The sequence below is a fragment of the Vitis riparia genome, chromosome 18 (genome assembly GCF_004353265.1).
Source record: "Vitis riparia cultivar Riparia Gloire de Montpellier isolate 1030 chromosome 18, EGFV_Vit.rip_1.0, whole genome shotgun sequence".
Classification (NCBI taxonomy): domain Eukaryota; kingdom Viridiplantae; phylum Streptophyta; class Magnoliopsida; order Vitales; family Vitaceae; genus Vitis; species Vitis riparia.
Genome location: NC_048448.1, coordinates 7,961,303 through 7,988,876, shown reverse-complemented (window position 1 = coordinate 7,988,876; position 27,574 = coordinate 7,961,303). Strand labels below are relative to the sequence as shown.

General features: G+C 36.3%; 5 protein-coding genes and 1 pseudogene across 9 annotated transcripts; all 6 read left to right on the top strand.

The window, feature by feature from the left end:
- The first annotated feature begins 2,553 nt into the window (after positions 1–2,553).
- On the top strand, positions 2,554–4,759 carry LOC117907517 (E3 ubiquitin-protein ligase APD2-like). 2 transcript variants are annotated; one of them, XM_034821071.1, is made up of 8 exons: positions 2,554–2,710; positions 2,795–3,021; positions 3,130–3,226; positions 3,347–3,424; positions 3,573–3,793; positions 3,880–3,949; positions 4,024–4,324; positions 4,401–4,759. In XM_034821071.1, the coding sequence occupies exons 1-8, from the start codon at positions 2,617–2,619 to the stop codon at positions 4,477–4,479; spliced, it is 1,167 nt and encodes a 388-aa protein (XP_034676962.1). In that variant the 5' UTR covers positions 2,554–2,616; the 3' UTR covers positions 4,480–4,759. The 2 variants fall into 2 exon arrangements, with proteins under 2 accessions (XP_034676962.1, XP_034676963.1); XM_034821072.1 differs by having other exon boundaries at positions 2,623–2,714.
- A 108-nt stretch (positions 4,760–4,867) lies between these two features.
- Positions 4,868–7,914, top strand: LOC117907515 (cytochrome P450 81Q32-like). The gene is made up of 2 exons (XM_034821070.1): positions 4,868–6,461; positions 6,919–7,914. Exons 1-2 carry the CDS (start codon positions 5,424–5,426, stop codon positions 7,537–7,539), a joined length of 1,659 nt encoding a protein of 552 aa, XP_034676961.1. The 5' UTR covers positions 4,868–5,423; the 3' UTR covers positions 7,540–7,914.
- A 3,008-nt stretch (positions 7,915–10,922) lies between these two features.
- On the top strand, positions 10,923–13,083 carry LOC117907573 (cytochrome P450 81Q32-like). Its single transcript, XM_034821161.1, has 2 exons — positions 10,923–11,887; positions 12,291–13,083. The coding sequence occupies exons 1-2, from the start codon at positions 11,009–11,011 to the stop codon at positions 12,909–12,911; spliced, it is 1,500 nt and encodes a 499-aa protein (XP_034677052.1). The 5' UTR covers positions 10,923–11,008; the 3' UTR covers positions 12,912–13,083.
- Positions 13,084–13,639: 556 nt separating this feature from the next.
- Positions 13,640–15,657, top strand: LOC117907411 (annotated as a pseudogene).
- Positions 15,658–15,945: 288 nt separating this feature from the next.
- Positions 15,946–18,069, top strand: LOC117906085 (cytochrome P450 81Q32-like). The gene is made up of 2 exons (XM_034819029.1): positions 15,946–16,959; positions 17,248–18,069. Exons 1-2 carry the CDS (start codon positions 16,084–16,086, stop codon positions 17,866–17,868), a joined length of 1,497 nt encoding a protein of 498 aa, XP_034674920.1. The 5' UTR covers positions 15,946–16,083; the 3' UTR covers positions 17,869–18,069.
- Positions 18,070–21,420: 3,351 nt separating this feature from the next.
- Positions 21,421–26,837, top strand: LOC117906918 (metal transporter Nramp2-like). Of its 4 annotated transcripts, XR_004649927.1 has the most exons (6): positions 21,421–22,176; positions 23,099–23,235; positions 23,344–23,996; positions 25,572–26,077; positions 26,199–26,242; positions 26,403–26,837. XR_004649927.1 is itself a non-coding variant. In XM_034820196.1 (4 exons), exons 1-4 carry the CDS (start codon positions 21,581–21,583, stop codon positions 25,794–25,796), a joined length of 1,611 nt encoding a protein of 536 aa, XP_034676087.1. In that variant the 5' UTR covers positions 21,421–21,580; the 3' UTR covers positions 25,797–26,401. The 4 variants fall into 4 exon arrangements, 1 of the variants encoding a protein (XP_034676087.1); XR_004649925.1 differs by having other exon boundaries at positions 25,572–26,242; XR_004649926.1 differs by having other exon boundaries at positions 26,199–26,792.
- The last annotated feature ends 737 nt before the right edge of the window (positions 26,838–27,574 follow it).

Sequence of the window (27,574 nt, the reverse complement as noted above, 5' to 3'; positions counted from 1 at the left end):
CATTTTTTAATATCGGTATACTGGCCAATAAGATTGACGGGTGGCTAAGTTTTGCATGTGTAATGACATGTATAGCATCATCACCTCCCATATGAGTATCAAAATTTTCTGCTGCTCAATGGCTCCCCTCCTTGTGATGGGTTTTAATTATTTTTAGGGTAATGTTAAACACACCCATCTTTACTCTCTTAACACTCACATCATTTTAAATAAATAAATAAATAAATAAATATGACATTTGGTAAATCAAGTAAATTAGAGATATTTAAAAAATAACTTGAAGTCACAACTTTAAAGTTAAAAATAAAATTAAGCATTAAGTCAAAATAATGTCACTACTCAATTTTCTTTTATAGTAAATATTAATGTTTTTAGAATTAGAATCAATTAAAGAAGTTATTGTTGAATAATTCAACTGCTCCACGTATATGAAAATTTAAAATATTGAATAGAAGTTAAAATTATATGTAAATAATTAAAAACTTAAAATACTTTATTATTTTATTTTTCATATTATTATAATAAATCATGATAAGTATAACATATAAATGAATTAATAATTTTTATTTTGTTAAATAGTAAAATCATAATTTTTACTTATTAAGAAGATATATTATGTATTAAAGAGTGAAATAAAAATTTATTATTTTTATTCAAATTTTATTAGCCTTATGATTTTGTTATATTAATATCTGGTTTTGATACAAATATCAACACAATCAATATTTAGTGTGGGTGAATGACATATATAGGGACAGGGGTAGTCACTTGCTTTTTTTTTTTTTTCTTTATTTTCCTTTTTTATGGAAAACTAAATAAATTTAATTAAAAATAAATTAGTACTTTTGATTACCCAAATTCTACATTTGATTTGAATGGATATTATATTTTAGTGAGGGCGAGGAAAATTTGAATTAAATATAAATGTTTTGATTTTTTATTTATTCGAAGCATGTGTAGTGTGTATCGTAATATACTCTTTTAAATTTAAGAAAAAAAATGATTAAAAAAAAAAAAAGAGGCCAAAAGCTGGCAGTGGGCTGCTAAGGTGGGACCCAGGAGGAAAAAGGCCAAAAGAAAGGGCAAAAATGGATGGTGGTGGGCCCAAGAGGGGTGAAAGAAATAGAACCTTTCGGTTTTGTATGAACCGTCCCCTTTATAGGATTCCCCGGTTCAAGATACGGGTTAAGTTTTAAGATGCGTTTAATATTTAAAATAAAAAGGAAGTAATAAATTTTAAATTAATAATTTAATTTAAATTCTTAAATAATAATTATGACATTTTATTCAGCATCTTCAAAGAGAAATGCTTAACATATATATATATGAACTGTCTACCTTTATAAGATGGGTTTAGTATTTAAATTAAAAATAAATTAATAAATTTTAAGTTAATAATTTTAAAAATAATTTAATTTAAATTCTTAAATAATAATTATGACATTTTATTCAGCATCTTCCAAGAGAAATGCTTAATATATATATATAATAATATTAAAATTTCCTTCATTTCAAATAAGAAAATATAATTCTACTTTTAAGATTATATTTGATTTTCGAAGAATTTGAAATAAAAATATAAAACATAGATTTAAAATTGGTAAATCATTTGTATATTATTTAAATTTATTTAACTATTTTTTTCTTTTATGTAGATATTAAATAATTTTAAAAGATGTAAATTTTTAATTAATTTTAATTATATTTGATTTTTTTTATTACTTTTTATATTTTTTTCTCTAATATTTTACGAGAATCAAATATAACCTAACTCAAATACTAATTTAAAAATCCAAAAACTCCGATACCAATTTAGTTTATCTTTTTATAGTATTTTTTAATAATTTTGAGAACCAAACATGATGTCTTAAAGTTAAAAAAAAATATATATTTTTATATATTCATTCGTATTTGTTTTATTTAAACTATGTTATATATATATATATATATACACAAACAATTTAAAAATTAATAAAATGAATGAAAAATATATATATATTTAATTTATGAGATATGTTGTATCCTTGGATAAATAATTCTATCACTTATCCTACCGGTTAAAAATGAAATACAACAATTATTAATTTTTTATTTCCATCTTCTTAATTTTTGATAGGAAACCTATTTTCAGACATAATTTGTTAGACTTTTAATATCAAATACTAAAAAATAATAAAAAGTGCAATTAAATGAGTGTCCAATTATTAAATCAATCTTCTTGAAAGAATGGGATTCATTGCATCACTAAATAAAAAATTTTGAAAATTTTTTTAGGACTCCAGTGCTTTGAGTTCTAAAAATTCAGACGCAGAAATTGAAGAAAGAATGGAGAAAGTGTATTAGAAGGAAGCTGGGTTGGTGAATGGTGCAGGTCAGCATATGCCAAATAACCAACACCTAACATTCAAAATATAAAAGAAAAGAAAATTGCCTTTCATTACCCGCCAATCTAAGAAAGAAACGGTTAGTTGGAACTTGGGTAGTGAAATCTACCAGTCCTCCCTCCGTAGTTTAGACCATTAGCTCTGAGTTGTGTCTCTTCCTGTCTCGCCCCTTCTTTCTCTCTGTTTCAGCCCTCGTTGCTATTCCCTATTTCCTATTCCCCCCGAAGGGAGAATGTACAGACCAGTGTTGGCACCTCCCAGTCGTCATCAGGGGTGGCAAGAGTCCACCGCTCGCTTGCTTGCTCCTTTAACTCTATGGCTATGTGGCATGTAAAATTTCATTTCTTTAGCAGTTGCTCCTTCCTTGACCCTGCATTTTGAAACGACAATCTCTTTTCTTGCTTTTGCAGTCACGGTGAGCATTCGATATGGGTATTACGGGAACTGCCGAATGGTGCTTGGACCAAGCTCCTCCCGCTTGATGAAGGCAAGTTCCCTTTTTGTAAAGCAGATTGAAGTGAAGGACGATGATAAAAAGGGGGTTCTTCTTTACGGGTTTGCGGAGAAGCCAGAATTGAGTGTCGAAACAAATTGGAGCGTCTCCAATTATCTCATCGTTGGATCCTATGGCCGAAAGGTAATTTACAGAAGTTTTTGTTTAATTTAATTTTTATTTTATTTTATTTTATTTTTCAAAAAAATAGACCTTGATCTATTTCCCTCCTTAAAATGGACGGCTTTTCAGGGATTCTCCTTGTGGTTGAATAAAGGTTCGAGTATCCGTGTCAGATGGGAAGCTCAGCCTAGTAGTTTGAGTGATCTGCAAGTGTTTCTAATTAAAGGTTGCCTTCAATTTATCATCATTTCCTTTCTTAAATAATTTTAGAAAAAGATCTTATTAATTTCAATTGGATTTGAGCTTTGTAGCTAATAAATACCACCTGCATACATCTCTGTTGCAGGGGAACGAAAATACGAAACTTTGCTGCCGAATCCAACAAATTCCCCTGCTGCCTTTCCCTTCCATGAATCAACAGATGGTAACACAGTCCATTGTTCTCTAGCCACCTCCTTCCAGCCATTAATTTCCTCCCTTGGAGCAAGTTAATGGCCTTCTACAAAATTGGTTCCTCACAGAGGTTACCGATGATCTAGTGGATAACATTAACATAATATTTATATGTACAGGGAGAGAAGCCGAATACACAATCCTGGAAGACAATAGATACTATGTAGGCATCATAAACGCCAATCGTAAAAGCGTCATAATGACATTGAATGTTAATGTTACATCCAAGATGTACGATATCACTAAGGCAAAGAGCATGTGTTCAACAATAAAGGGATCCTGTCGTCTCAATCTTCTCTTCCCCAATACTCAATTTGTCATACTAACCACACCCAACAATGTAAGTTCACACCTCTACATGATTTTTTTCAACTAAAATCCACGACTTTTTCACCCAATTAACCTTAATGGACAACGTAATTACAGGGAGATCTTGCTGGATGGTACGTTGAGCTTTCTTTTGTGGCTCGTGTGGTAACCTACGTTTCGATTTTAGGTATTGTATTGAGCTCAAATTTTGTTTGATTATTAATCTGTCTGTAGCTAGACTTCTGGATGTTTTGTTCACAGGATTTGTCGTAATTATTATATTTCTGGTGCTGAAATACCTTGGAGCCTGCGAGGGAGACAACGAAGTACATGTAGAGGAGATAACGCCTCGGGAAGTAACTGAAACTCACCCCTTAATGCCAGAGAAGCTATTTCGGCTCACCTATGGAACAGGTGAAGAAGATGCAGAATCAGGAATGTCTAGCAGCTCCTCAGAGGATTTGTATGATGGGAAGATTTGCACTATTTGCTACGATGAGCCACGGAACTGCTTCTTTGTTCCCTGTGGTCATTGTGCCACCTGCTATGACTGTGCTAAAAGGTGCCCACTCCCAAATATTTTTGTATTCATTTCATCAAGTAACCATTTAGTGATCTCATAAGCATGCATTTTGCAGGATTATAGAAGGGGAGAACAAGGTTTGTCCAATATGTCGAAGGTTCATTCACAAAGTAAGAAAATTGTTCACTCCTTAGGGTCTAAATCCTCAAGCTTGTGGTTTTACGTGATTATGTTTAGGAAGGAATTTCATATCCCCAGATAGGATGAGTGAACTTTTTTCTTGTGCCCAAGTTGACCGAGTTCAAGCGCTACATGGAAATATGAGCATAAAGGGAGTTAATTTGTCTTGCCAACCAGAGAATCAACCGAAATTCTATTTCTTTACGGTGTTTGTAATTGAAAAAAAAGGGGATATTATCAAATTGCTGTACAATGAGTTTGTGTTACTTATTCATCACTATAATGATTGTTGTCCCCCTTGAGCCTTGTTCTTCTGCTTTCCAGGATTGAACTAATTGTTATGTTAAATGAGTTCCACTACTCCAGAGAGACTAAAATCAACAAACTAGGATTCAGCTCAATCTGAGGCAGACATGATGGAGCCACTGATTCATCTCTCACACAAAATATATTGTTGTCATTATTATTTCTTGGAGCAACTTAGTTCAGATGGAGTTACCGCATCACAATTTCTCCACAAGGACAACTCCTGCCCTTTCAAGGAATATGCCTTTCCCATGCTAAATGGTAGAAGATTTTCTTTATAAGAAAGCCGCCTAACAATGCATAAAGTCCTAATGTTTGGAAAACTACAATCAAACATAACAAATCTTACTTCGTTCCTATCATCGACGTGGGCTAATAACAAAGGGCAGTGGTCCAAAAATAATATTCTACACAAGGAAAAAGTATATGAGACAGGCTAGGCTGGTCCCTTGATGGATAAGTCTGTCAATTTATGTCGAACATACAGTTTTTAAAATTTTGGGCAGCAGTTTGGCCTCATCAAAACATTGGATCCAGTTATCCCAAAGGCATCTAAGGAGATGAGAAAAAGCGTCAGGGTTGAATGGCATTGGTCTGCTCCATATATACATTTGATGGGTCCATATATACTAGAATAAACCATCAGTGATGGATGCCAACTACTGATCCTTTTATTGCAAATTTGCAAACATGGCATGCTGTTGCTAGGCTATCAACCATGGTGAACAGGGGTTACTATCCTTCCAGGGTGGCTGATGCTTACTCCAAGTACATCAACTTTCAGGCCATCAGTACATCCATGGACACCTCTTATTGCTACATTCTGCTCTTCCTCTTCATATACTTTCTTACCAAGCACTTTTTCCAATCCAACAAAAAACTCCCACCAAGTCCTCCTCTCTCCCTACCCATAATAGGTCATCTCCACCTCTTCAAGAAACCCCTTCATCGCACCTTTGCTAAAATTTCTAACCAATATGGTCCAATCCTGTTCATCAGATTTGGCTCTCGCCCTGTCATCATTGTGTCTTCCCCCTCTGCCGCAGAGGAATGCTTCACCAAAAACGACATTGTTTTTGCAAACCGCCCCCGCCTACTCGCTGGAAAACACCTGGGTTACAATTACACCACTCTTACCTGGGCACCATATGGTCAACATTGGCGCAATTTAAGGCGTATAGCTTCCCTGGAGATATTGTCATCCAATAGGCTTCAGATGTTCTATGACATCCGGATTGATGAGGTCCGGGCACTACTTTGCCAGCTCTTCAGAACCTCCAGTGAAGGTCAATTTTCTGCTGTGGATATGAAATCCATGTTTTTTGAGCTGACACTTAACAATATGATGAGAATGATCTCAGGAAAGAGGTACTACGGTGACAATGTTACAGAATTGGAGGAAACAAGAAAGTTTCGGGAGATAGTGGCAGAGACCTTTGAGTTAAGTGGGGCAACCAATATTGTAGATTTTGTACCATTCTCGAAGTGGATTGGATTAAATGGAATCGAAAAGAAGCTGGTGATATTGCAGGGGAAAAGAGATGGATTCATGCAGAATTTGATTGAAGAGCACAGAAGAATGAGAAGTCCTTGTGAAGGGAGGAGCAAGACTATGCTTGATGTCCTATTATCATTGCAAGAAACTGAACCTGAATGCTATACAGATGACATCATTAGAGGCATGATGCAAGTAATCTCTCTTCACCTACACTCTAGACAAACTATTAATTATTCTAGCTTCAGAGGTAAACCTTCTTGTTACTTGAAAAAAATATTCAACTCACCTCAATCAACTCTATCAGGAAATATAGTTTTCAGAAATTGCCTCTAAGTAATTCCATTCTATACGGGATAATCTCGGTTTTCACTAAAAAGATACTGAGATAAATTAGTGGAAGGCGATGGCCAAACTTTATGTCAAGTTGTGGTTCTTAATCTGGAAAGCAATTGGGAATCCCTTTATATAGAAAATGATCAAACCAATCAAACTCAAAGAATGGGCCTGCAAGTAATATCATGCTGTTCCAAAGTATTCTCTTATTTAGAAATTGTGGCCAAACGACTGTACTTGTCCAACTATAAAAGGTTTTAAACATGTGAGTTCTTTGGGGCAGTGAATAATGCAGATTGTTATACTTTGTATGTAGGTCATGTTATCAGCAGGAACCGACACTTCAGCTGGGACAATGGAGTGGGCAATGTCACTTTTGCTGAACAATCCAGAAGCCCTTGAGAAAGCCCAGGCTGAAATAGACTCCCACTTGGGAAAAAGCAGGCTGATTGATGAATTAGATATAGCAGAGCTTCCCTATCTCCGTGGCATTATTAAGGAGACACTCCGAATGTACCCAGCTGCTCCACTGCTAGTACCCCACGAGTCATCCGAGGAGTGCACTGTGGGGGGTTTCAGAGTCCCAAGTGGCACAATGCTGTTGGTGAACATGTGGGCTATACAAAATGATCCTATGTTATGGGCAGAGCCTTCAAAATTTAAGCCAGAGAGATTCCAAGGTCCAGAGGGACAAAGAAATGGATTCATGTTTTCGCCTTTTGGGGCTGGGAGAAGGGGGTGCCCCGGGGAAGGATTGGCAATGCGGGTGGTTGGGTTGGCCTTAGGCTCACTGATTCAGTTCTTCGAGTGGGAGAGAGTTGATGAGGAGATGGTGGACATGAGCGAAGGAACAGGGCTCACCATGCCCAAAGCTCAGTCCTTGGTGGCTAAGTGTAGACCACGACCATCCATGGTGAGCCTCCTTTCTCAACTTTAAGGACACTTTTTGGGTCCCTTGGTTTGTGAAGTTTATCATTGGAATACGGCCTATAGCCTCCAGAGTATCGGCCCTTCCACCCTTCCGGCTTCCACTTTAGTTGATGATGTGCATGGAAATGCAGCAGAGTCATCTTGGCTTGGGCTCACAGTATGCATTTGCCTCATTTGTTCTCTACTTTTTGTTCCCTTCTATCCAGCTAACCTCATGTGCAAGTGATAAAGCATTTGGAATTTGCCAAACTGCCAGTGAAATCCCCATCTAAACACCCATAAACTAGTTATCAATGGCCATGAAATTCAAGTCATAATGCCATTTTATTAAATATCATAGTAATAAAATTAATACCTTGTCTACATAGACTCCCATGTAAGATTGGTGCAACCTATACCACTACTGCAGGTTGCCACAATTCAACTTTCCCAAAAATGTTGGGGCAATAATTTGTTCATTTGCACGCCTACCTAATGAGCCGACTAAAATTATAAAAGAAAATCATATCCAATCAAATGAACTATTGTGAGTTACCACATCTTTACCTCAGGTTTAATGTTGCTTGATAATTCTGAAAAAAATAAGTACATGTGTAGACCCCCTTTGTGGAGATCACCCGGGGGAGTTGTTTTTTTGAAATGGGAGGGGGGGACCCCTTCATGCCTTGAAGATTAGCATACATGGACAGGTGGCCAAGGGAATGGTTGGCCATGGTGGTTGGTGGACAGTGGTGACATGCTCCCGGGACAAGAAACAGTGGAGCAGAGAGGGGCTTGAAAAAGGAGGTTTTTCAGAGAAGAGAAAGGGGGGAGGAAGAAAAGGAAAACGGGATAGCTGGGGGATAAAAAAGTGGGAAAGACGGGCAGAAGAGGGGAACGGGTGGCCGGAGGAGAGCTGGAGGGGAGCAGAGGGGAGAGCTGAGTGAAAGAGAGGAAAACGAGCAGTGACTTCGATCCTGATTTCTTAGTCCTGGCAGTAGCAAGGGATCCAAGCTTCCCAAGAAGTTTTTATTTATTTTATTTTTTTATGACTGTAATGGCGTGGATCATTCCTCTATTCCTCGGAAGCTCCGGTCAGCCATGAAAAAAACGCAGCCATCTTGTTTCTCCGTCTTTGCCAGAACCAAAGAAACCGAACTGGTAAAACACACAATGGAGTAGAGGGGCGGATTTTCCGAAGGTGATTCGACGCGCCGCCCGTGTTTGCGTGGAGTGCTAAATGGAACCATTCTGCTGAATTGCGCTGCACAAGGAGGTTTTTTTTTAGGTGCTGATGAGTGGTCAACATGCATAGAAAGGGGCAGTGAGGACTAGGGTTTTAATATTATATGGCTGATGAAAAACACACGTGTTCAACAGACACCCTGCATATGGAAGGTTGGCATCCACTTTGAGGTATATGATTGTCTTTTATAATATTATTATCATATTATAAGTTTTTCACTTTGTGATTGTCTTTTATAATATTATTATTATATTATAAGTTTTTTTCCAAAGTTCACTAACGTGAATTGTTGTTGCACGGTGGTGATGAGATTCCATGTGTAAATAGTATTAAAGCATGTAATGTTGGGATTGTTTTATTATTATTATTATTGTTATTATTATTTTAGTTATTTATCTTTAAAAAAAAATTTCATCTTCGAATAATTTCAAAATTTTCAATTTATATAATTTAATAATTTCAAAATTTTAAATAATTTTTAATTCTAATTTCTTTCAAAATTTAATTTCCAAAGTCCCAATTTTCATGATTTGTTTTTTATAAATTAACTTTCATAGTTTCTACTTCCCAAATAATTTTCAAAATTATGTTTTCTTTCGAATTTAATCCATTAAAAATCCTAATTCTTAAATTAAAATTTTGGAAATTCTAATTCCCAAATAATTTGCTAATCTCTATCAAATTTAATTTACAAAATTCCAATTCTTAAATTTAATTCCTAAGACTCCAATTTTCAAATAAATTTCGAAAATCCAATTTTCTCTCTAATGGTTTTAATTCCCTTCGGGTTTCAAATAATCTTATGTTTCTCTTAATTTCGCATAAGCATGAATGCAATATTCATAATTCCAGAATAATGGAATTTGTGAGACCAATTAGTGTAAGATAGATCGGGCTTTGGTGGGGGCCCCACATACATGATTGATTGATTGATTGATTTATTTATTGATTTGTTTGTCACGCGCGATTGATTTATTCCACTCTATGACATGCATGTGATTATTCTGTGTTTAATTGCTAACATTCGCTTTCATTGAAGTAAACCGGTTCATCATTCAAGTACATTTTTTGCCTCTTCTATTCATTCAATTATTTTGTTTTGAGTAATATTTATCTGGTATCCATACTCGATTAATTAATTGTCACGATTGCTCCATTTTATTAGTAGAGACCCGTTTTTAGGGACTTAAAAGGGTGTCACGGTCTTTACTGTACCTTCTCGATAAGTAACCTGACCCCCGAACCCAATCCGGTTTTTCATAGATCACATTTTTCAAAGTAAGGAGTTACACTTAGGGTTTTTCTTTTTTATTTTGTTTACCCTTTAAAAATAAAACAAAAATAAGTGACGACTTCAAGTCAATTTTTTTTAATCAATAAAGATCATTTTTCGAAATCAAAATCGAGCTCGCCTTCGAGTGGGAAACGCATGAGCCGAAATACGGGGTTCACAACATGTTTAATAAAATTTAATACTTATTACTTAATAATTAAAGTTGATTTTAAATCAAATTATTTTTAATTTATTAACTTAAAACTTATTTCTTATTTTTTTCTTTAAAAATTAAAATTGTTTAATGAAATTAACATAAAATTTATTTTAAATTATCAAATTAGCATATATATATATATATATATATATATATATATATATACTCATTAATTCATTAATTATAATTAATATTTATCATCATTATTTTTTAGTAATATTTATTTTCATTAATTTTAAGCAATTAATTTATTTATTAAACATTCATACTTAAAAGTATTACTTTTATATATATAGAGAGTAATGATTAATAAATATAATTTCATTAGACGTGAATAAATAAGATAAACAAGATTTAGAATTAAAAATAAATAAATTATTTTAATTAAAAATAAATTAATTATTTTAATTAAAATTATTTTTTGATTTTAAGTTAAAATATTAAGTTATCAAATATATTTAATCTATTTAATAACTTAAGTCATTAAATTACTTTAAGTTGATTTATCAAATACGGGAGGAATTTTTATTTTTATTATTTTTTTATTTTCTCAAAATGTGTTTAAGACGGAGGTTATTGTTTGGAAGATGTGATTTATGATTTATCTCATCCGATTAAATAGCTATTTTAATAGTCATTTCTAGCAAGTTGTGTGGACTTAAAAAGTCGAGCTTGAAACCAATGGAAATGGAGTGTAGGATGGAGGGCCGAGACTCCACCGGTAGCAGGGGCAGTCTGGCAGAATAGATATTTAGGCATCCATGGAGATGCTGTACCTCTATATCCCACTTTTCTTTGTCTTGTATGTCTTCACATCGCACTTCCTTCACAAGTTCCGCAATCTCCCACCAAGTCCCTTCCCCGCTTTGCCCTTGATCGGCCATCTCTATCTCCTTAAGAAACCGCTGCACCGAACCTTATCCAAAATTTCGGACCGCCACGGCCCCATACTCTTCCTTCGATTCGGTTCCCGGCCTGTACTCCTTGTTTCCTCACCTTCAGCCGCTGAGGAATGTTTCACCAAGAACGACGTCGTTTTTGCCAACCGCCCTCGCCTGCTCGCCGGCAAACACCTAGGTTACAATTATACAACCATGAGCTGGGCCCCCCACGGCGACCATTGGCGAAATCTCCGGCGAATTTCCTCTTTCGAGATTCTATCACCCAATCGTCTTCAGACGCTTTCCGGCATTCGCTCCGATGAAGTCCGATCTCTGGTTCGCCGGCTTTTTAAGAATCAAAGTCAGATGGTGGAAATGAAATCTGCGTTCTTCGAGATGACGCTTAATGTGATGATGAAGATGATCGGCGGAAAGCGGTATTATGGTGAGAATATCGGGGAGGTGGAGGAGGCTAGGATGTTTCGAGAGATGGTGTCGGAGACGTTCCAGTTAGCAGGTGCGACGAATATGGTAGATTTCTTACCAATTTTGGGCTGGCTAGGGTTGAAAGGGACAGAGAGGAGGTTGATTAAGTTGCAAAAAAGGAGAGAGAGCTTCATACAGAATTTGATAGAAGAGCACAGAAGGAAGGGAAGTAACTGCGAAGGGAGGCAGAAGACGATGATTGAAGTTCTATTATCGCTGCAAGAGACAGAGCCTGAGTACTATACAGACGAGATCATCAGAGGCCTCATGCTAGTAAGATCCATATTTCCTTCTCCAAAATTTATAGATTTAAAATGAAAAATTCATCTGATTGAATTTGCAAAATACAATCTTATACGATAATTAGCAATAACTTGTCAAATTCTTTCTGAACCATGAAAAAAATTCAAAATAAACAATTTCCATTTCTGTGGACAAACATTCAAATACCCTAAGGGGTGCCAATGTCGGATTTGTTGAGTCTTGGCGACTTTCAGTGCAATGTTCAAATAATTTGGTCTGCTTTCCTGTTGAAGGAAAGAGGTTCTGAAAATGGGATTGCCCAGTGAATATTGCTTGCTTCTTTCTGTTACCTACTATTCGACTTTGCTGAACTCTTCTCCCATCAATTCTTTGAAGTACAAAACCTAATCTGATTACTTGTCTTTGCACGCAGTCTATGTTGACCGGAGGAACAGATACCTCGGCTGGGACCATGGAATGGGCATTGTCGCTTTTGCTGAACAATCCAAAAGTCCTTAAGAAGGCACATCAAGAGATTGACGACCGCTTGGGACATGATCGTCTGATTGAGGAACTGGACCTAGCCCAGCTTCCTTATCTCCGAAGCATCATTAAGGAGACACTGCGTATGTATCCGGCAGGTCCATTGCTAGTCCCTCATGAGTCGTCAAAGGAGTGCTCTGTAGGAGGGTTTCGCATCCCACAAGGCACCATGCTGCTTGTTAATCTGTGGGCTATACAAAGTGACCACAAAATTTGGGGTGATCCCACAGAATTCAGGCCAGAGAGATTCGAGGGTGTAGAAGGGGATCGAGATGGGTTCAAGTTTGTTCCTTTTGGGTCAGGGAGACGAGGTTGTCCAGGGGAGGCCCTAGCCATCCGCATAGTTGGGCTGGCCTTGGGTTCTCTCATTCAGTGCTTTGATTGGGAGAGGGTTGATGAGCAGATGGTGGACATGACTGAGGGGGGTGGTCTCACTCTGCCTAAGGCTCAGCCTTTACTGGCGAAGTGTCGGCCTCGTCCAACCATGGTCAACCTCCTTTCCCAACTCTGAAACAATCAAGCCCCAAGCCCCCACATGGCTAGTTTCTTAGGCATTTCTAGAATGGCCCAGGGATGCGAGTGTTGTATGTCTCTACTCTCCATTAAATGTTTTCTTGGAATGTATGACACTATTGTTGGAGATATGGTATATAAGATAAGATATAAGTCGCTTTCCTTATTTATGAGAGCTGGAGTGGTACAAAGGCCATTGCATTGATTTCTTTACCATCCAAACATTGATTACAACTGATATCTTTTGAAATAATTCCAAATAGGATATGGATGAATGTGAGGATGATGACTGCAACCAGTTTTGCATGCCATTGTGGATCAACATTTAAATTCGGAGCTGCAAAAATGTTATGATGGGCGTATGAGGTGCAAAATTTGTATAATGGGACATGTTTATCTGGTAGAAAGGTGCAGACTCAAAAAGGTCAGAATCGATGTACGTTTGACAGGATTTTTAACCATTACTTTCAACTTAATAAAAATGGTTTTGAAGAAAAATTAAATATTTGATAAAACCTAGAAAATATTTTTAAAATTTTAAAAAATTACTTATAATTAAAAAATATATATTTTTATTAAAAACAGTTCAAATACAAACACTATGTTCATAATACTTTAATTGTACTACGGCTCGAGGCAAAAGGAAATCTTGGAACCAGAAACATTGAGGTAAACTTGAATCAAGCTTTCAAGTCTTGATCCGATCAAGAAAGACTACTAGTTGCGATGGACGATATATTCACATTCCATCAAGGTCACATCCAAATCATAGAGTAGGCCCCTCCGATAGTAATATTCTTGACAATCCTTCAATAGATCAATGCAAGGGAAGAGTTTGGGACCAAAAATAGCTTTTACGACACAATAAATATATCTTTAAACACCTTCTCAAGCTTATACTCGAAACAGTCATTTTACTAATGTCTAGGAGTCACATGATTTTATTTTATTTTTCTAAATTAGGTTGAAATTGCATTTTTAAAATATGGTTTCTTTAATCTGATATGGAACTACGTTTTGAAGAAGTGATTCCAACCGATTTAAAAGAATAAAAATAAAATCAAGTGGCTCTGGGTGATAACAATAAAATTGCTGCTTTAAATATAAGTTTGCAAAAGTGTTCAAAAATAATATTTGCTCTGAAGGTAGGAAACTGACGATTTTTGAGTTGACACTTGACAATACGATGAGAATGATCCCAGGAAAGAGGTACCGAGGTGACAATGTAAGAGAATCGGAGGATACAAGAAAGTCCGGGAGATAGTGGCAAAGACCTTTCAGTTGAGTGGGGCTACAAATGTTGGAGATTTTGTACCGCTCTTGAAATGGGTTGGATTCAATAGACTGGAAAAAACAAGTTGGCGATAATGCAGGGAAAAGAGATGGATTCATGCAGAATTTGATTGAAGAGCACAGCAGAATGAGGAGCAGTTCTTGTAAGGGGGATGCAAGGCTATGCTTGACGTCCTATTATCAATGCAAGAAACTGAACCCGAATGCTACACAGGTCACATCATCACAGGCATGATGCAAGTAATCTCTCTTGACCTACGTTGTATACAAACAGAAAAATTGTTAATGATTCTAGCTTCAGAGGTACACTTCCTGTTACTTATAAAATAATAATAATAATAATAATAAAAGGGATGATTTCACTTAAAGGATACAGGGATAAATCAGTTGAAGGAGATGGCCAAAGTTTACACCAGGTTGAAGTTTTTAACATGGAAAGCAATTGACAATCCCTTTGTATAAAAATGATCGAGCCAATCAAGCTCGCAGAATGGTCCTACAAGTAATGTAATGCCGTTCCAAGTATTCCCTTATTTAGAAATTGTGACCAGACGACTGTGTAGTTGTCCAACTACGCAAGGCTTTTAACATGTGAATTCTTCGAGGGCAGAGAATAATGCACATACGGGACAATTCAGCAGGGAGGGACACGTCAGCTGGGACAATGAACTAATGAAGTGGGCAATGTCACTTTTGCTGAACAATCCAGAAGCCCTTGTGAAAGCCCAGGCTGAAATAGACTCCCACTTGGGAAGGAGCAGGCTGATTGATGAATTAGATAGAGCAGAGCTTCCCTATCTGCACGGCATCATTAAGGCGACACTCCGAATGTACCCAGCTGCCCCACTGCTAGTACCCCACGAGTCATCGATGAGTGCACTGTGGGAGGCTTCACAGTCCCAAGTGGCACAATACTTTTGGTGAACGTGTGAGCTATACAAACTGATCCTATGTTATGCATGGGCAGAGAGCCCACGAATTTTAAGCCAGAGAGATTCCAAGGTCCAGAGGGACACAGAAATGGATTCATGTTTTCGCCTTTCGGGGGCTGGGATGAGGGATTGCCCCAGGGAAGGATTGGCAATGAGGGTGGACATGAGCGAAGGAACAGAACTCACCGTGCCCCAAGCTCAGTCCTTGGTGGCTAAGTGTAGACCACGGCCATCCATGGTGAGCCTCCTTTCTCAACTTTGGTGACACGTTTTGGGTTCTTTGGTGCCTGTGAAATGATGAAGCATTTGGAATTTGCTAGACTACCAGTGAAAGGCCCATCTAAACGCCCATAAAATATTGGGCGCATCAAAGAGAGGTTCTCGCTTTCATTTAGCATTGATTCACTCAGAGATTCCCGCTTCCATTAAGCACTGATTCACTCGGAAGTCGTAGTTGGTAAGGAATTAAGTGCTAAAGAAGTAGTCTTGATCTGTCATTCCTCCCGCGCGCACCGTCGATCAGGGCCTATTTTCACTATTTGAAAGAAAAGGCTGAGTTGCCACAATTCAACTTTTCCCAAAATGGTTGGGCAACAGTTTGTTCATTACTACTCGAACCGACCAAAGTTGCTTGGTGGTGTAGGACAATTCTGACAAAAAAAAAATGAAAAAAAGTACGAGTAACAGAGGAAATTAAAGCAAAGTGTTGACTGACCTCCCATGGCACATGATATGATGAGAAGAAGATGAGAAAGTGAAACCACTTAGTTCCTTGTCCCTCCAATTTTATGTAATGGAATCCGCCATGGCACATGACATTTTGCTTTCCTTTTTACCAATTTCTCTGTGTCTTTGTAAAGTCATTTTTTTGGGCGCCTCATTACCTTGATACTTTTATACCTGTACTGTAGGCATCGAGGATTGAGAATAGATATTTAGGCATCCATGGAGATGCTGTACCTCTGTATCCCAATTTTCTTAGCCTTGTATGTCTTCACATGGCACTTCCTTCACAAGCTCCACAATCTCCCACCAAGCCCATTTCCCATTTTGCCCTTGATCGGCCATCTCTATCTCCTTAAGAAACCGCTGCACCGAAACTTATCCAAAATTTCGGACCGCCATGGCCCCATACTCTTCTTGCGATTCGGTTACCGGCCTGTGCTCATTGTTTCCTCACATTCAGCTGCTGAGGAATGTTTCACCAAGAACGACATCATTTTTGCCAACCGCCCCCGCCTGATCGCCGGCAAACACCTAGGTTACAACTATACGGCCATCGGCACAGCTCCCTACGGCGACCATTGGCGAAATCTCCGGCGAATCTCCTCTTTCGAGATTCTATCATCCAATCGTCTTCAGATGCTTTCCGGCATTCGCTCCGATGAGGTCCGAACGCTGATTTGCCGGCTTGTTAAGAATCAAAATCAGGTGGTGGAGATGAAATCCGCGTTCTTCGAGCTGACGCTTAATGTGATAATGAGGATGATCGGCGGAAAGCGGTATTACGGTGAGAATGTTGGGGAGGTGGAGGAGGCTAGGAAATTTCGAGAGATGGTGTCGAAGGCGTTCCGGTTGGCAGGTACGAATATGGTAGATTTCTTGCCAATTTTGGGGTGGTTAGGGTTGAAAGGGACAGAGAAGAGGTTGATGGAGCTGCAAAAAATGAGAGACAGCTTCATACAGAATTTGATAGAAGAGCACAGAAGCAAGGGGAGTAAGTGTGAAAGGAGGCCGAAGACGATGATCGAAGTTCTGTTATCACTGCAAGAGACAGAGCCTGAGAACTATACAGACGAGATCATCGGAGGCCTCATGCTAGTAAGATCCAAATTTCCTTCTCCAAAATTTCTAGATTAAAAATAAAATTTTCATCTGATTGAATTTGTGTATTAGGATACATTGTTAAAATTAATTAGTTAATATACTTTAAAACACTAGAGAAAGCATTATCCTGGAACCGTGAAATCAATTCAAAATAAAACAATATCCATTTTTGTGGACAAAACATTCAAATACCTGTTCCCTACTATTCAACCCTGCTGAACTCTTCTCCCGTCAAGTGTTTGAAATACAAAGCCGAATCTGATTACTTGTCTTTGCACCTAGTCTATGTTAACCGCAGGAACAGATACTTCAGCCGGGACCATGGAATGGGCATTGTCGCTTTTGCTGAACAGTCCAGAAGTGCTTAAGAAGGCGCAGCAAGAGATTGACGACCATTTGGGACATGATCGTCTGATTGAGGAAGTGGATCTAGCGCAGCTTCCTTATCTTCGGAGCATCATTAAGGAGACGCTGCGTATGTACCCAGCAGGTCCATTGCTAATCCCTCACGAGTCCTCAAAGGAGTGCTTTGTAGGAGGGTTTCACATCCCACCAGGCACCATGCTGCTTGTTAATGTGTGGGCTATACACAATGACCCCAAAATTTGGGCTGAGCCCACAAAATTCAAACCAGAGAGATTTGAGGGTGAAGAAGGGGAGCGAGATGGGCTCAGGTTTTTGCCCTTTGGGTCAGGGAGAAGAGGTTGTCCTGGGGAGGGCCTAGCCATCCGCATGGTGGGCTTGGCCTTGGGTTCACTTATTCAGTGCTTTGATTGGGAGAGGGTTGATAAGCAGATGGTGGACATGACTGAAGGGCACGGTCTCAGTATTCCTAAGGCTCAGCCTTTACTGGCCAAGTGTCGGCCTCGCCCAACCATGGTCAACCTCCTTTCCCAACTCTGAATCAATCAAGCCCCAAGCCCCCACATGGCATGGCTAGTTTCTTAGGCATTTCTAGAATTGATCGGGAATGCGAGTGTTGTATGTGTCTACTCTCTATTAAATGTTTCCTTAGAATGTGTGACATTATTGTTGTAATTAAGGAATAAGATTGGATATAAGTCGCTGTCCTTTATTTATGAAAGCTGGAGTGGATTTCCTTCCCATCCAAACATTGATTACAACTGATGTCGATCTTTTGAAAGCACGTAGTTTTGAATGTCATTGTGCATCAACATTAAAATCTGGAGCTGCAAAAAGGTTATGACGGGCATATGAGATGCATAGTCGGTATAGTGGGACCCGTACCCGTTCCTTCAGTACAAACTTGGAGACTCATAAAGACCCGAATCCGTCCCACATGGACCGATCAAATGAATTTGTAGTATTATCCATTCTGTTTAGTTGCTACACTGTTTGTGTTGACTTGAAGCAAAACGAAATCTTCCAGCCCGAAGCATTGAGATAAACTTGAATTCAAGCTTTCAACTGATCCTATCAGGAAGTCTACGATTTGCAATGGACGATATATTCGTATTCCATCATGGCTCTCCACTAGTGAAAATTCAACCAGCAGTGAAAAACAAGAAAATATGAGACAAAGAGAATCGCAGTGGAGAACCGACGAAAATGTTTCCCACGATTGCCTTTACCGATCCAATGGCTGTGAATGGAGATGCCGCAGCATGGGACGGCAACCACTGAGTGACTCTGATATCGACATTATCTTCATCTTGGCTACTTTGAAAAAGAGCTTTATGTTTATTCTCGTAATCATTGAGAAGCGTTCATTGCATGGTTGATCATGCAGCCTCCAACTGTACGCTTACACGTTCACGGTGATGAGCTTTTGCCATTTAATATTTGCATGTTTGAATGAATATAACATGTTGATTCAAATTTCTCTTCATGTTTTTTTAGAAACTACATGTGGCCCGGTTGTTAGGTGTCAGTATCCATTTTGTGAAGCCACATCACTTCACGACTAAGAATGCCACCTTTTTTGGACGAGCCAGAAACTTTTACTGGGGGATAAAAAATTATTCATAATTATTTTTAAATATTAATTATAAAAATGTATCAAATTAAACAACTAAAATATTAAGAACGTTGAAAAAATACAAAATTTTATTAAAATTTTAAAATAATTTGAAATATAAAATAATACTACAAAATTTCAATAATTTTAGTAATTTTTGTAGAAAAAAATATAAAATTTCTTATAATTTTTGAGAATTTTCAAACAATTAAACATAAAATACTTGAAAATAAATTATTTTGTTTAAAACTTATTTATCATAAAATATATCATTACTAAAATATTAGTAAATTAGTTGTTAGATTTTGATGAAACTATGTTTTTTGAGTGAATAAAAAAAATCAAAATATTTGATTGCAAAACATAATTAAATCACCTTATTAATAATAAGTTCACTTTAATTATATCTGTTGATATCATCTGTTACTTTTAGTTGAATTAAAAAAATTAAATATTTTGATTTAGCCTATTTAACCAAAAAATCAAATATCACTTATATAGTTATATGTTACTCTTATTTAAATAAAAATATAAGTAATTAATAAAAATTTGATTGATTTTGTCTATTAAGTCATTTTATCTCTATAATTAAATTAAACTTGAACCTTATAAACAATTAAATAAGACTAAGTTATAAAAAAATAAGTATAAAAAGAATAAAGATTTAATAAATAGGAAAAAAAGAAATATAAATATTAAATATAAGATATTTTATATGAGGGGGCATATGCCACGTGTCTTAATTGACTCAATTAAGAATTTTTGAAGAATAATCATCTTGATACCCCTATATAGGCTTTATTGCGCATATATATAATATCAAATTAAATCAAATCAACATTGGTGCAATGTCATGTCACCACATTTGTTATCGCATTACACTATACTTCTCCTTCATGTTTATAAGTCACACAACTAATTCAATATAGTAATAAGAAAAATATATTATTAACTTTTACTAGGGGATAAAAAATTATTCATAATTATTTTTAAAAACTATGTAATTTTAAATATTAATTATAAAAATGTATCAAATTAAACAACTAAAATATTAAGAACATTGAAAAAATACAAAATTTTATTAAAATTTTAAAATAATTTGAAATATAAAATAATACTAGAAAATTTCAATAATTTTAGTAATTTTTGTAAAAAAAATATATAAAATTTCTTATAATTTTTGAGAATTTTCAAACAATTAAACATAAAATACTTGAAAATAAATTATTTTGTTTAAAACTTATTTATCATAAAATATATCATTACTAAAATATTAGTAAATTAGTTATTAGATTTTGATGAAACTGTGTTTTTTGAGTGAATAGAAAAAATCAAAATATTTAATTGCAAAACATAATTAAATCAAACTTATTAATAATAAGTTCACTTTAATTATATTTGTTGATATCATCGGTTACTTTTAGTTTTAAAAAAATCAAATATTTTGGTTTTGCCTATTCAACCAAAAAACCAAATATCACTTATATGTTACTCTTATTTAAATAAAAATATAAGTAATTAATAAAATTTTGATTGATTTTGTCTATTAAGTCATTTTATCTTAGTAATTAAATTAAACTATGAACCTTATAAACAATTAAATAAGACTAAGTTATAAAAAAATAAGTATAAAAGAATAAAGATTTAATAAATAGGAAAAAAAAAAAGAAATATGAATATTAAATATAAGATATTTTATATGAGGGGCATATACCACAAGTCTTAATTGACTCAATTAAGAATCTTTGAAGAATAATCATCTTAATACCCCTATATAGGCTTTATCGTGCATATATATCATATCAAATCAAATCAACATTGGTGTAATGTCATGTCACCACATTTGTTATTGCATTACACTATGCTTCTCTTTCATGTTTATAAGTCACGACTAATTCAATATAGTAATAAGAAAAATATATTATTATTTAATTTTTTTTTTTTTAGGATTTATTGTTAACTAGCGCTTAGAATAATTATTTACATCAATTTTCTTAAACTTTCAATAATTATTATTTTCCCCTTCTAGCCTTGTTGCTTTCTTAGGGCAGCCGATAAATAGTAGATTAATAATATAAAAAAAAAAAAGAGAAATAGGAAAGGGAAATGAGAAAATAGAAAAAATGATGGCAACCCAATTACCCAATCCAACTCATCAGAACGTATATCTTTCTTCTTTTTTTATTTGGATAACTCGTTTACACTTTACAATAACCAATATAAGGTTAATTCAGGGTATCATCATCGTAAAATTTAAATTCAGGATTATGTGTCAAGATCATCCTATGAGTGTCTGTCCTAATCAAGTGGGTTATCGTGGTAGTCCTATTCTCTCACGTTACTTGTGCTACACGTGTGGCCTAGGAGGGTACTTTGGTGGGAGTGAAAAAACATGAAAAACAAAAGGGACAAGTAATTATTTATTTGTTTTGTTCATTTAAGTATTAGATTTGGGTGCGCCACCTATAAATAAAACGCCAGCCGTATCCGCATCACTCACCACTCCTTGGGCCGGTTCAATTCCATGCCTACAGCTCACGTGAGTCCCTCGGTAGCGCACGATACCACACCTTCATCTTGTATAACTGGCCGCTGACCCGTGGTCGGACTCCGAAGGTTACGAATTCCGCTGCCGCCATGATGACTCCTGAGCCATCACAGCAAGAACCGCCCAACGGAGACGGCAAAGATGAGGAAGCTAATCGTCTCTTACCCGCAAAATCTCCTTCGCCACTGTCGCCATCATCGGACGAGGAGGAGGTCGCGTACGAATCTAGAGAGAAAATATCAATCGTCGATTTGGAAGGCGAAACCCTAGAGTCCCTCGATGCGTCCGCGACTCCGCCCTTCTCGTGGAAGAAGCTGTGGCTATTCACGGGACCAGGGTTCCTGATGAGCATTGCGTTCCTAGATCCCGGAAACCTTGAAGGGGATCTTCAGGCGGGAGCCATTGCAGGGTACTCTCTGCTATGGCTATTGATGTGGGCGACGGTTATGGGGCTCTTGATCCAGTTATTGTCGGCGAGGGTTGGGGTGGCCACGGGGCGGCATCTAGCCGAGCTCTGTAGGGAAGAGTATCCGACATGGGCTGGGCGGTTGTTGTGGTTCATGGCGGAGTTGGCCTTGATCGGGGCTGATATCCAGGAGGTGATTGGTAGTGCCATTGCAATTAAGATTCTTAGCCGTGGATTTCTTCCGCTTTGGGCTGGAGTTGTAATTACTGCGTCCGATTGGTGAGTATTTGGATTTTGTAAATTGCGCTTCACTATCTCTGCTTTGTAATTTGTTTGTCAAATTTAACTCTTCGTGAAATGTCAACGTCTTCAATCTCGGTTTACATATTTTAGGGTTTGAATAGATTTCGTTGGAGCTTCTAGGTTTTTAATTCTATGAATTTTAAAGGCACATTAGGATTTTCTTTCTGTTAATTTTTATCTTTTGTTTAGAATTACTACTGGAAACCCTCTTCTCGAAGATATGATTCATGTTAATGGTTATTGTGTTCCATTCGAAGTCAAATTTTCATAACCCCTATCAAGCCAATACGATTCTTTTTTTTTTCGGGAAATCAAGTAGTTGAATCAGTGAATGGATATTTCTGTAATTCAAATAAATATAATTATTCCTACGGTTGTGGTTAATTGGGAAACCTGGATTGATAGATCATGCTTTCAAATTGAAATTATTCCTCTGGAGTTTGGACCCATGAATTTTACAGGCAAATTTCAATTTCATTGCTTCATAATGCAACCAAATATGGATTTAAAACCTCCATTTCCAATTTTAACGCCCTTATTCATGGTCCCAAGCCCATGTAACCTTTGGAAACCTTAAGGTTTTCCTCCGTTATCTAAACTTGTTTTCATTTTAGAAGTCTCTGACTTTAGTTTTTTTTTTCTTTTTTTTTTAATTTTCTCTTTTCATGGATTAATTTTCTGGTTAGTTGCTAGATTTAATTCTATTATGTTCAAATAAAATTCTGGGAATCTTCTGCAATGATCTCTCTTCTTTCATAAGGATATTTTTCTTGCTTTGGGGGAAGGGGGGATTGGACCTATCATTGCATCTCAAATTGATCGTTTAGTTGGCTTCATTGTTAAAAAAATGATGAGGAATTATTTAACCCTGTTTTCTTGATTCATTTATTGTGAACAGTTTTATCTTTTTGTTTCTTGAAAACTATGGAGTGAGGAAGTTGGAAGCTGTTTTTGCAGTTTTCATTGCAACAATGGGACTTTCATTTGCCTGGATGTTTGGTGATGCAAAGCCCAGTGGAAGGGAACTTCTGATAGGTAAGAAATTATTTTCTTATATGAAGTAAGTGTTTTCCCCCCTATGTCTTTATGAATTATTTTCTTAAGCTGCACCTTTAATAAAACTGACTTTGATCCTGTTTCTAGGTGTTTTGGTTCCAAAACTTAGCTCAAAAACAATTCGGCAGGCAGTGGGAGTTGTTGGTTGTGTTATAATGCCTCATAATGTATTTTTGCATTCTGCTTTGGTACAGTCCAGGAAGATTGACCCCCACAGAAAAGGTCGGGTTCAAGAGGCACTCAACTACTATTCAATTGAGTCGACAGTTGCCCTTCTAATCTCTTTCATGATCAATTTGTTTGTGACAACTGTTTTTGCAAAGGGATTTTATGGTACTAAACAGGCCGATGGAATAGGCCTAGTAAATGCAGGGCAGTATCTTGAAGAGAAGTATGGGGGAGGTGTTTTCCCAATACTTTATGTCTGGGGTATTGGACTATTGGCAGCTGGACAGAGTAGTACCATAACTGGCACATATGCTGGGCAATTTATCATGGGAGGCTTTCTCAATCTCCGTCTGAAGAAATGGCTAAGGGCATTGATAACACGTAGTTTTGCTATTGTGCCTACTATGATTGTAGCTCTTGTTTTCAACAGATCTGAAGCTTCACTGGATGTTTTAAATGAATGGCTTAATGTGCTTCAGTCAATGCAGATTCCTTTTGCACTTATTCCCCTTCTTACTTTAGTGTCCAAGGAACAGGTTATGGGTGTCTTCAAGGTTGGACCACTTTTAGAGGTAATTTTTAACTCCTTATTCAGTCATTTGGCTCATAATACTTATTGCTTTGCTTTAAATCCACCCTGAGGCTGCAACAGGTAATAACCTGCTGCAGGCATGGTAGCAAGTGAACTTAGGTCAGCCCATGCTTTTGTAAAATAGATGGATAAAAATTTAACTGATTCAACCAATTTTATTAACCTCAGCCAAAATATTTGGTGGTTTTTAACTCTTTGTCAAAATACTTGTAGCCATAGTTGCTAAAAACTTATGATACCTGATACGATACCCAATATGATACGTGATATTACGATATAACGATACATTTATCTTCAACTATCTGTTTATTTGTTTGCTTTGGCTCATATGCACCACATGGAATGACAGTGATGATATTTTTTCTGTAGTATATTCAGCTCAAATTCATTTATGCAGTATATGGCTTAATATTGCATTAGTGATGATGTTTGATGTTGATGCTGATGCATATTTCTTCCCTCTTTTACTACTCCCGTTATTTTTCTTCTTTGCTTTGTTTCACTTTTTTTCTTCTTATTGATTATTGACATTGAGGCAATTTTTACTTGAGCAAAAAAGCTGCAGTCTGTTTGACTAGACAATGCCTTACAAGAATGGTGGGTTTAAATGATAGGATTCAGAAATTTGTCTATCACTTTATCATAAGATGAAGCAATCCACTAAAGGTGCCAAAAAGGATGTGCAGTTTGTCTATTGTGCATTATGAAGAACTATTGTTGTATCTTAGGAATTTTCTTCATATCAATCTATGCTTGATCAATAGTTTACTAGGTCATTAACACTGCTTAAATTGTTGCCATGTTTTATCTGTTTTGTGACTTAAAATCCATTTAGCTATCTATTTGAATCAAGCTATCAAGGGATTTGACCTTTTCAAAGATCCAAAATAATATTTGTTCAAGCATCATCAGCATCAGTGAATGACTTACATCTACAAACTTCATGAACATTTCTCGTTTGTTCATGGAAAAGACTTGACCCTTTAAAATGGAGGTGCTTTCCTTCTATGGTTCCAACATTTAGCACAGTTGATCCGGGCACCATGTAGATGCTAAGATCTGCATTGGGAGGGACATGATTGATTATCTTATAAAGAAGTGATATCCAACTGGTGACCGTTGTAAACCTGTGAGGAAAGTTTGTTGTGAACAAAGGCACTCGAAAGGATAGACACACACACACACATACATTTTTTCTGGTCATATTATGATTTATTCAGTTTCAATCATCCTTATTCCAACTAACCCCCGCTCTCTTTGTCTCTCCTTTTCCTTTTTGTCCTGCTTGCTTGTCTAGTATATGAAAGGCATAAAGCCCCTTGAAATTATTCCTTGTTTCTTATTCATCTGTTCCGTTTCTTCTCAGTTTGCATTTTCTTTTTCAAAAACAAATATTTGCATAGCATGTTTCATTGGCTGTAGTGTCAGGCAATTTGAAATCATGTTTTGTCTCTATTAGAACTTGCTGGAGATTTCATATATCAGTCACACTGACCGGAACTGATATTAACCAACTTCATTCTGTTTTCTAATACATTGTTAATTTATGTTGTAGAGAGTGGCGTGGACTGTGGCTGCCCTTGTAATAGTGATCAATGGGTATCTTCTGCTGGATTTCTTCATGGCTGAAGTTGATGGAGTGCTATTTGGTTTTCTGGTCTGTGCTGGCACAGCTCTATATGTAGCATTTATTTTTTATCTTGTATCACATGGTGGTGTCCTTTCTTCTACTTGGTTCAGCTTAGTAACATCCAAGAGGTTTGCTTTCATTGGGAGTTGAGGGACTTAAAAAATATCATAATCATTCTGTCCACTGTCTGACAAATTTCAAAGAGGGCTATTCCCCCAATGGAAGCAGTTTTCTACAAGAAGCCTCTTTCTAACTTTTGTGCATGGGTGATGTAAGTGTACAAATTTATGAAAAAGGTGAATCTTTTTTAAAATGCACTTCTCCACATGCTGGAGGCACCGGGTTGCACTTTATGCTTTGGATCATCTGAAGATATTCTTTTCTCCATCCTAGAGGATGAACTAAACACATCCACCTGCCACAGGATAAAGGTATTTCTCTGTTCCAATTCTTGAAGGGGGGTTGGAGGGAAAGATTCAACGTAGCAAGTAAAAATTTTAGAATGAACCATTTAGTTTTCTTATGCTGTAACTGATGGATGTTATTGTATAGGGTAGAATCGAATGGGCACTTGTTTCCAATCAAATAATGCAAAGGTGAAATGAATTTTGCCAATTTGTTGTGCACCAGTTAAACTCCTATTTTATTTTATCATTCTTTCCTTTATTTAGACATACATGGTCGTGTACTTGTGGAACCAATGGCTAACTTAACTACCTACATTATTTTGTCTTATATTTTATGTTTACATCTCAGGGAAGTACCGTGTGCAAGCATATAATGCATTGCTACAGCTATATGGGATGTTCTTGTTTGTGGTATTGGAACTTTCTGGTGTTCTTATTTTGTAGGGAAATATGGAAAAACCTATTCTGCTCAGTGCGGACTAAAACCAATCATGCTGAAGCTTCAAAAATTAATTTATTGCTTGAAGAATGTTGATGATTGTGTTAAACTGCCCAGGCCTAGTTGAATGGTGTCATGTAGTTGGATATGATTGATTTCTTCATAGGGACAGTATGGAGGGGGATAGGGGGGAAAGGAAGGGGATTTTCGTCATTTCCTTTCTTGGTCATCTAATTAGTTGTAATTTATTCCAAAAATTAAGGAAACGACTTCAAAAAATGTTGCTTGAAGAATTTGTCACATCCTCTTCTCGTTCCTCTTTGAGATTGTGATTGGAAATTTGTCCGATGTTTCTAAATGCATTACTTGATTGGCCATTACCAGATTGATTGCTATTATAAACTCTCCTTCCTTGAGATGGATTCAACATATAATTTGAGTTGTCTATTGCAACATTTAACATTCATTGAAGTAACATCACTCAAAATCTCATATTCTTCAAGTTTGGTCTCGTGTGCCAACAATAATGTAGCAATGTCTTGTATGTGGCAAATCTTATATATTGAGATTATGGAAATAAAGATCCGTCATATGTCAAGCTTAATTCAATAAGAATGTGTAAGACTTGATCTTTTCTAAGATTGCATGTCATGCAAGAGCTAATGCATAGATGATGTTTTTCATTTTGAGGAGGTATTTTGTCTCTTTTGTTGTTTGCAATTGCATAATGCGTGCTCTAGATTGTGAAACAAACAATTTCCCGTGATTTTGCAAAATTTCAATGAAGGCACTTAAACCATGTGTTTGAGACAGGAATGCTTTGCTCATAAAGGACACAAAATAGCAAAACAAGGATAAGGCGTGCATAATTGATTTTGCTAAATTTTCTATATGTCATCGTCCATGTCTTTTGATGGGTAGCTAAGACTTGTTGACATCATAAAAGCACATTGTTTCAGAGTTTAACTGCTAGTGGATGCTTAAAAATACCAATGTTATGTTTGGTTTCTGGGAAAGAAAATATAAAGAAAGATTAGAAGGAAAATAAATAAAAAAGATTAAAAGTTGATAAATTATTTTGT

What these genes read in the sequence shown, in the direction of transcription:
- LOC117907517 (XM_034821071.1), top strand. Translation starts at nt 2,617, where the DNA reads ATGTACAGACCAGTGTTGGCACCTCCCAGTCGTCATCAGGGGTGGCAA. An exon ending in TTGGATCCTATGGCCGAAAG is followed by an intron (nt 3,022 to 3,129) that starts GTAATTTACAGA and finishes ACGGCTTTTCAG; the next exon opens with GGATTCTCCTTGTGGTTGAA. An exon ending in AACCTACGTTTCGATTTTAG is followed by an intron (nt 3,950 to 4,023) that starts GTATTGTATTGA and finishes TTTTGTTCACAG; the next exon opens with GATTTGTCGTAATTATTATA.
- LOC117906918 (XM_034820196.1), top strand. Translation starts at nt 21,581, where the DNA reads ATGATGACTCCTGAGCCATCACAGCAAGAACCGCCCAACGGAGACGGC. An exon ending in GTAATTACTGCGTCCGATTG is followed by an intron (nt 22,177 to 23,098) that starts GTGAGTATTTGG and finishes TATTGTGAACAG; the next exon opens with TTTTATCTTTTTGTTTCTTG. An exon ending in TGGAAGGGAACTTCTGATAG is followed by an intron (nt 23,236 to 23,343) that starts GTAAGAAATTAT and finishes TCCTGTTTCTAG; the next exon opens with GTGTTTTGGTTCCAAAACTT.
- LOC117907515 (XM_034821070.1), top strand. Translation starts at nt 5,424, where the DNA reads ATGCCAACTACTGATCCTTTTATTGCAAATTTGCAAACATGGCATGCT. An exon ending in TCATTAGAGGCATGATGCAA is followed by an intron (nt 6,462 to 6,918) that starts GTAATCTCTCTT and finishes CTTTGTATGTAG; the next exon opens with GTCATGTTATCAGCAGGAAC.
- LOC117907573 (XM_034821161.1), top strand. Translation starts at nt 11,009, where the DNA reads ATGGAGATGCTGTACCTCTATATCCCACTTTTCTTTGTCTTGTATGTC. An exon ending in TCATCAGAGGCCTCATGCTA is followed by an intron (nt 11,888 to 12,290) that starts GTAAGATCCATA and finishes CTTTGCACGCAG; the next exon opens with TCTATGTTGACCGGAGGAAC.
- LOC117906085 (XM_034819029.1), top strand. Translation starts at nt 16,084, where the DNA reads ATGGAGATGCTGTACCTCTGTATCCCAATTTTCTTAGCCTTGTATGTC. An exon ending in TCATCGGAGGCCTCATGCTA is followed by an intron (nt 16,960 to 17,247) that starts GTAAGATCCAAA and finishes CTTTGCACCTAG; the next exon opens with TCTATGTTAACCGCAGGAAC.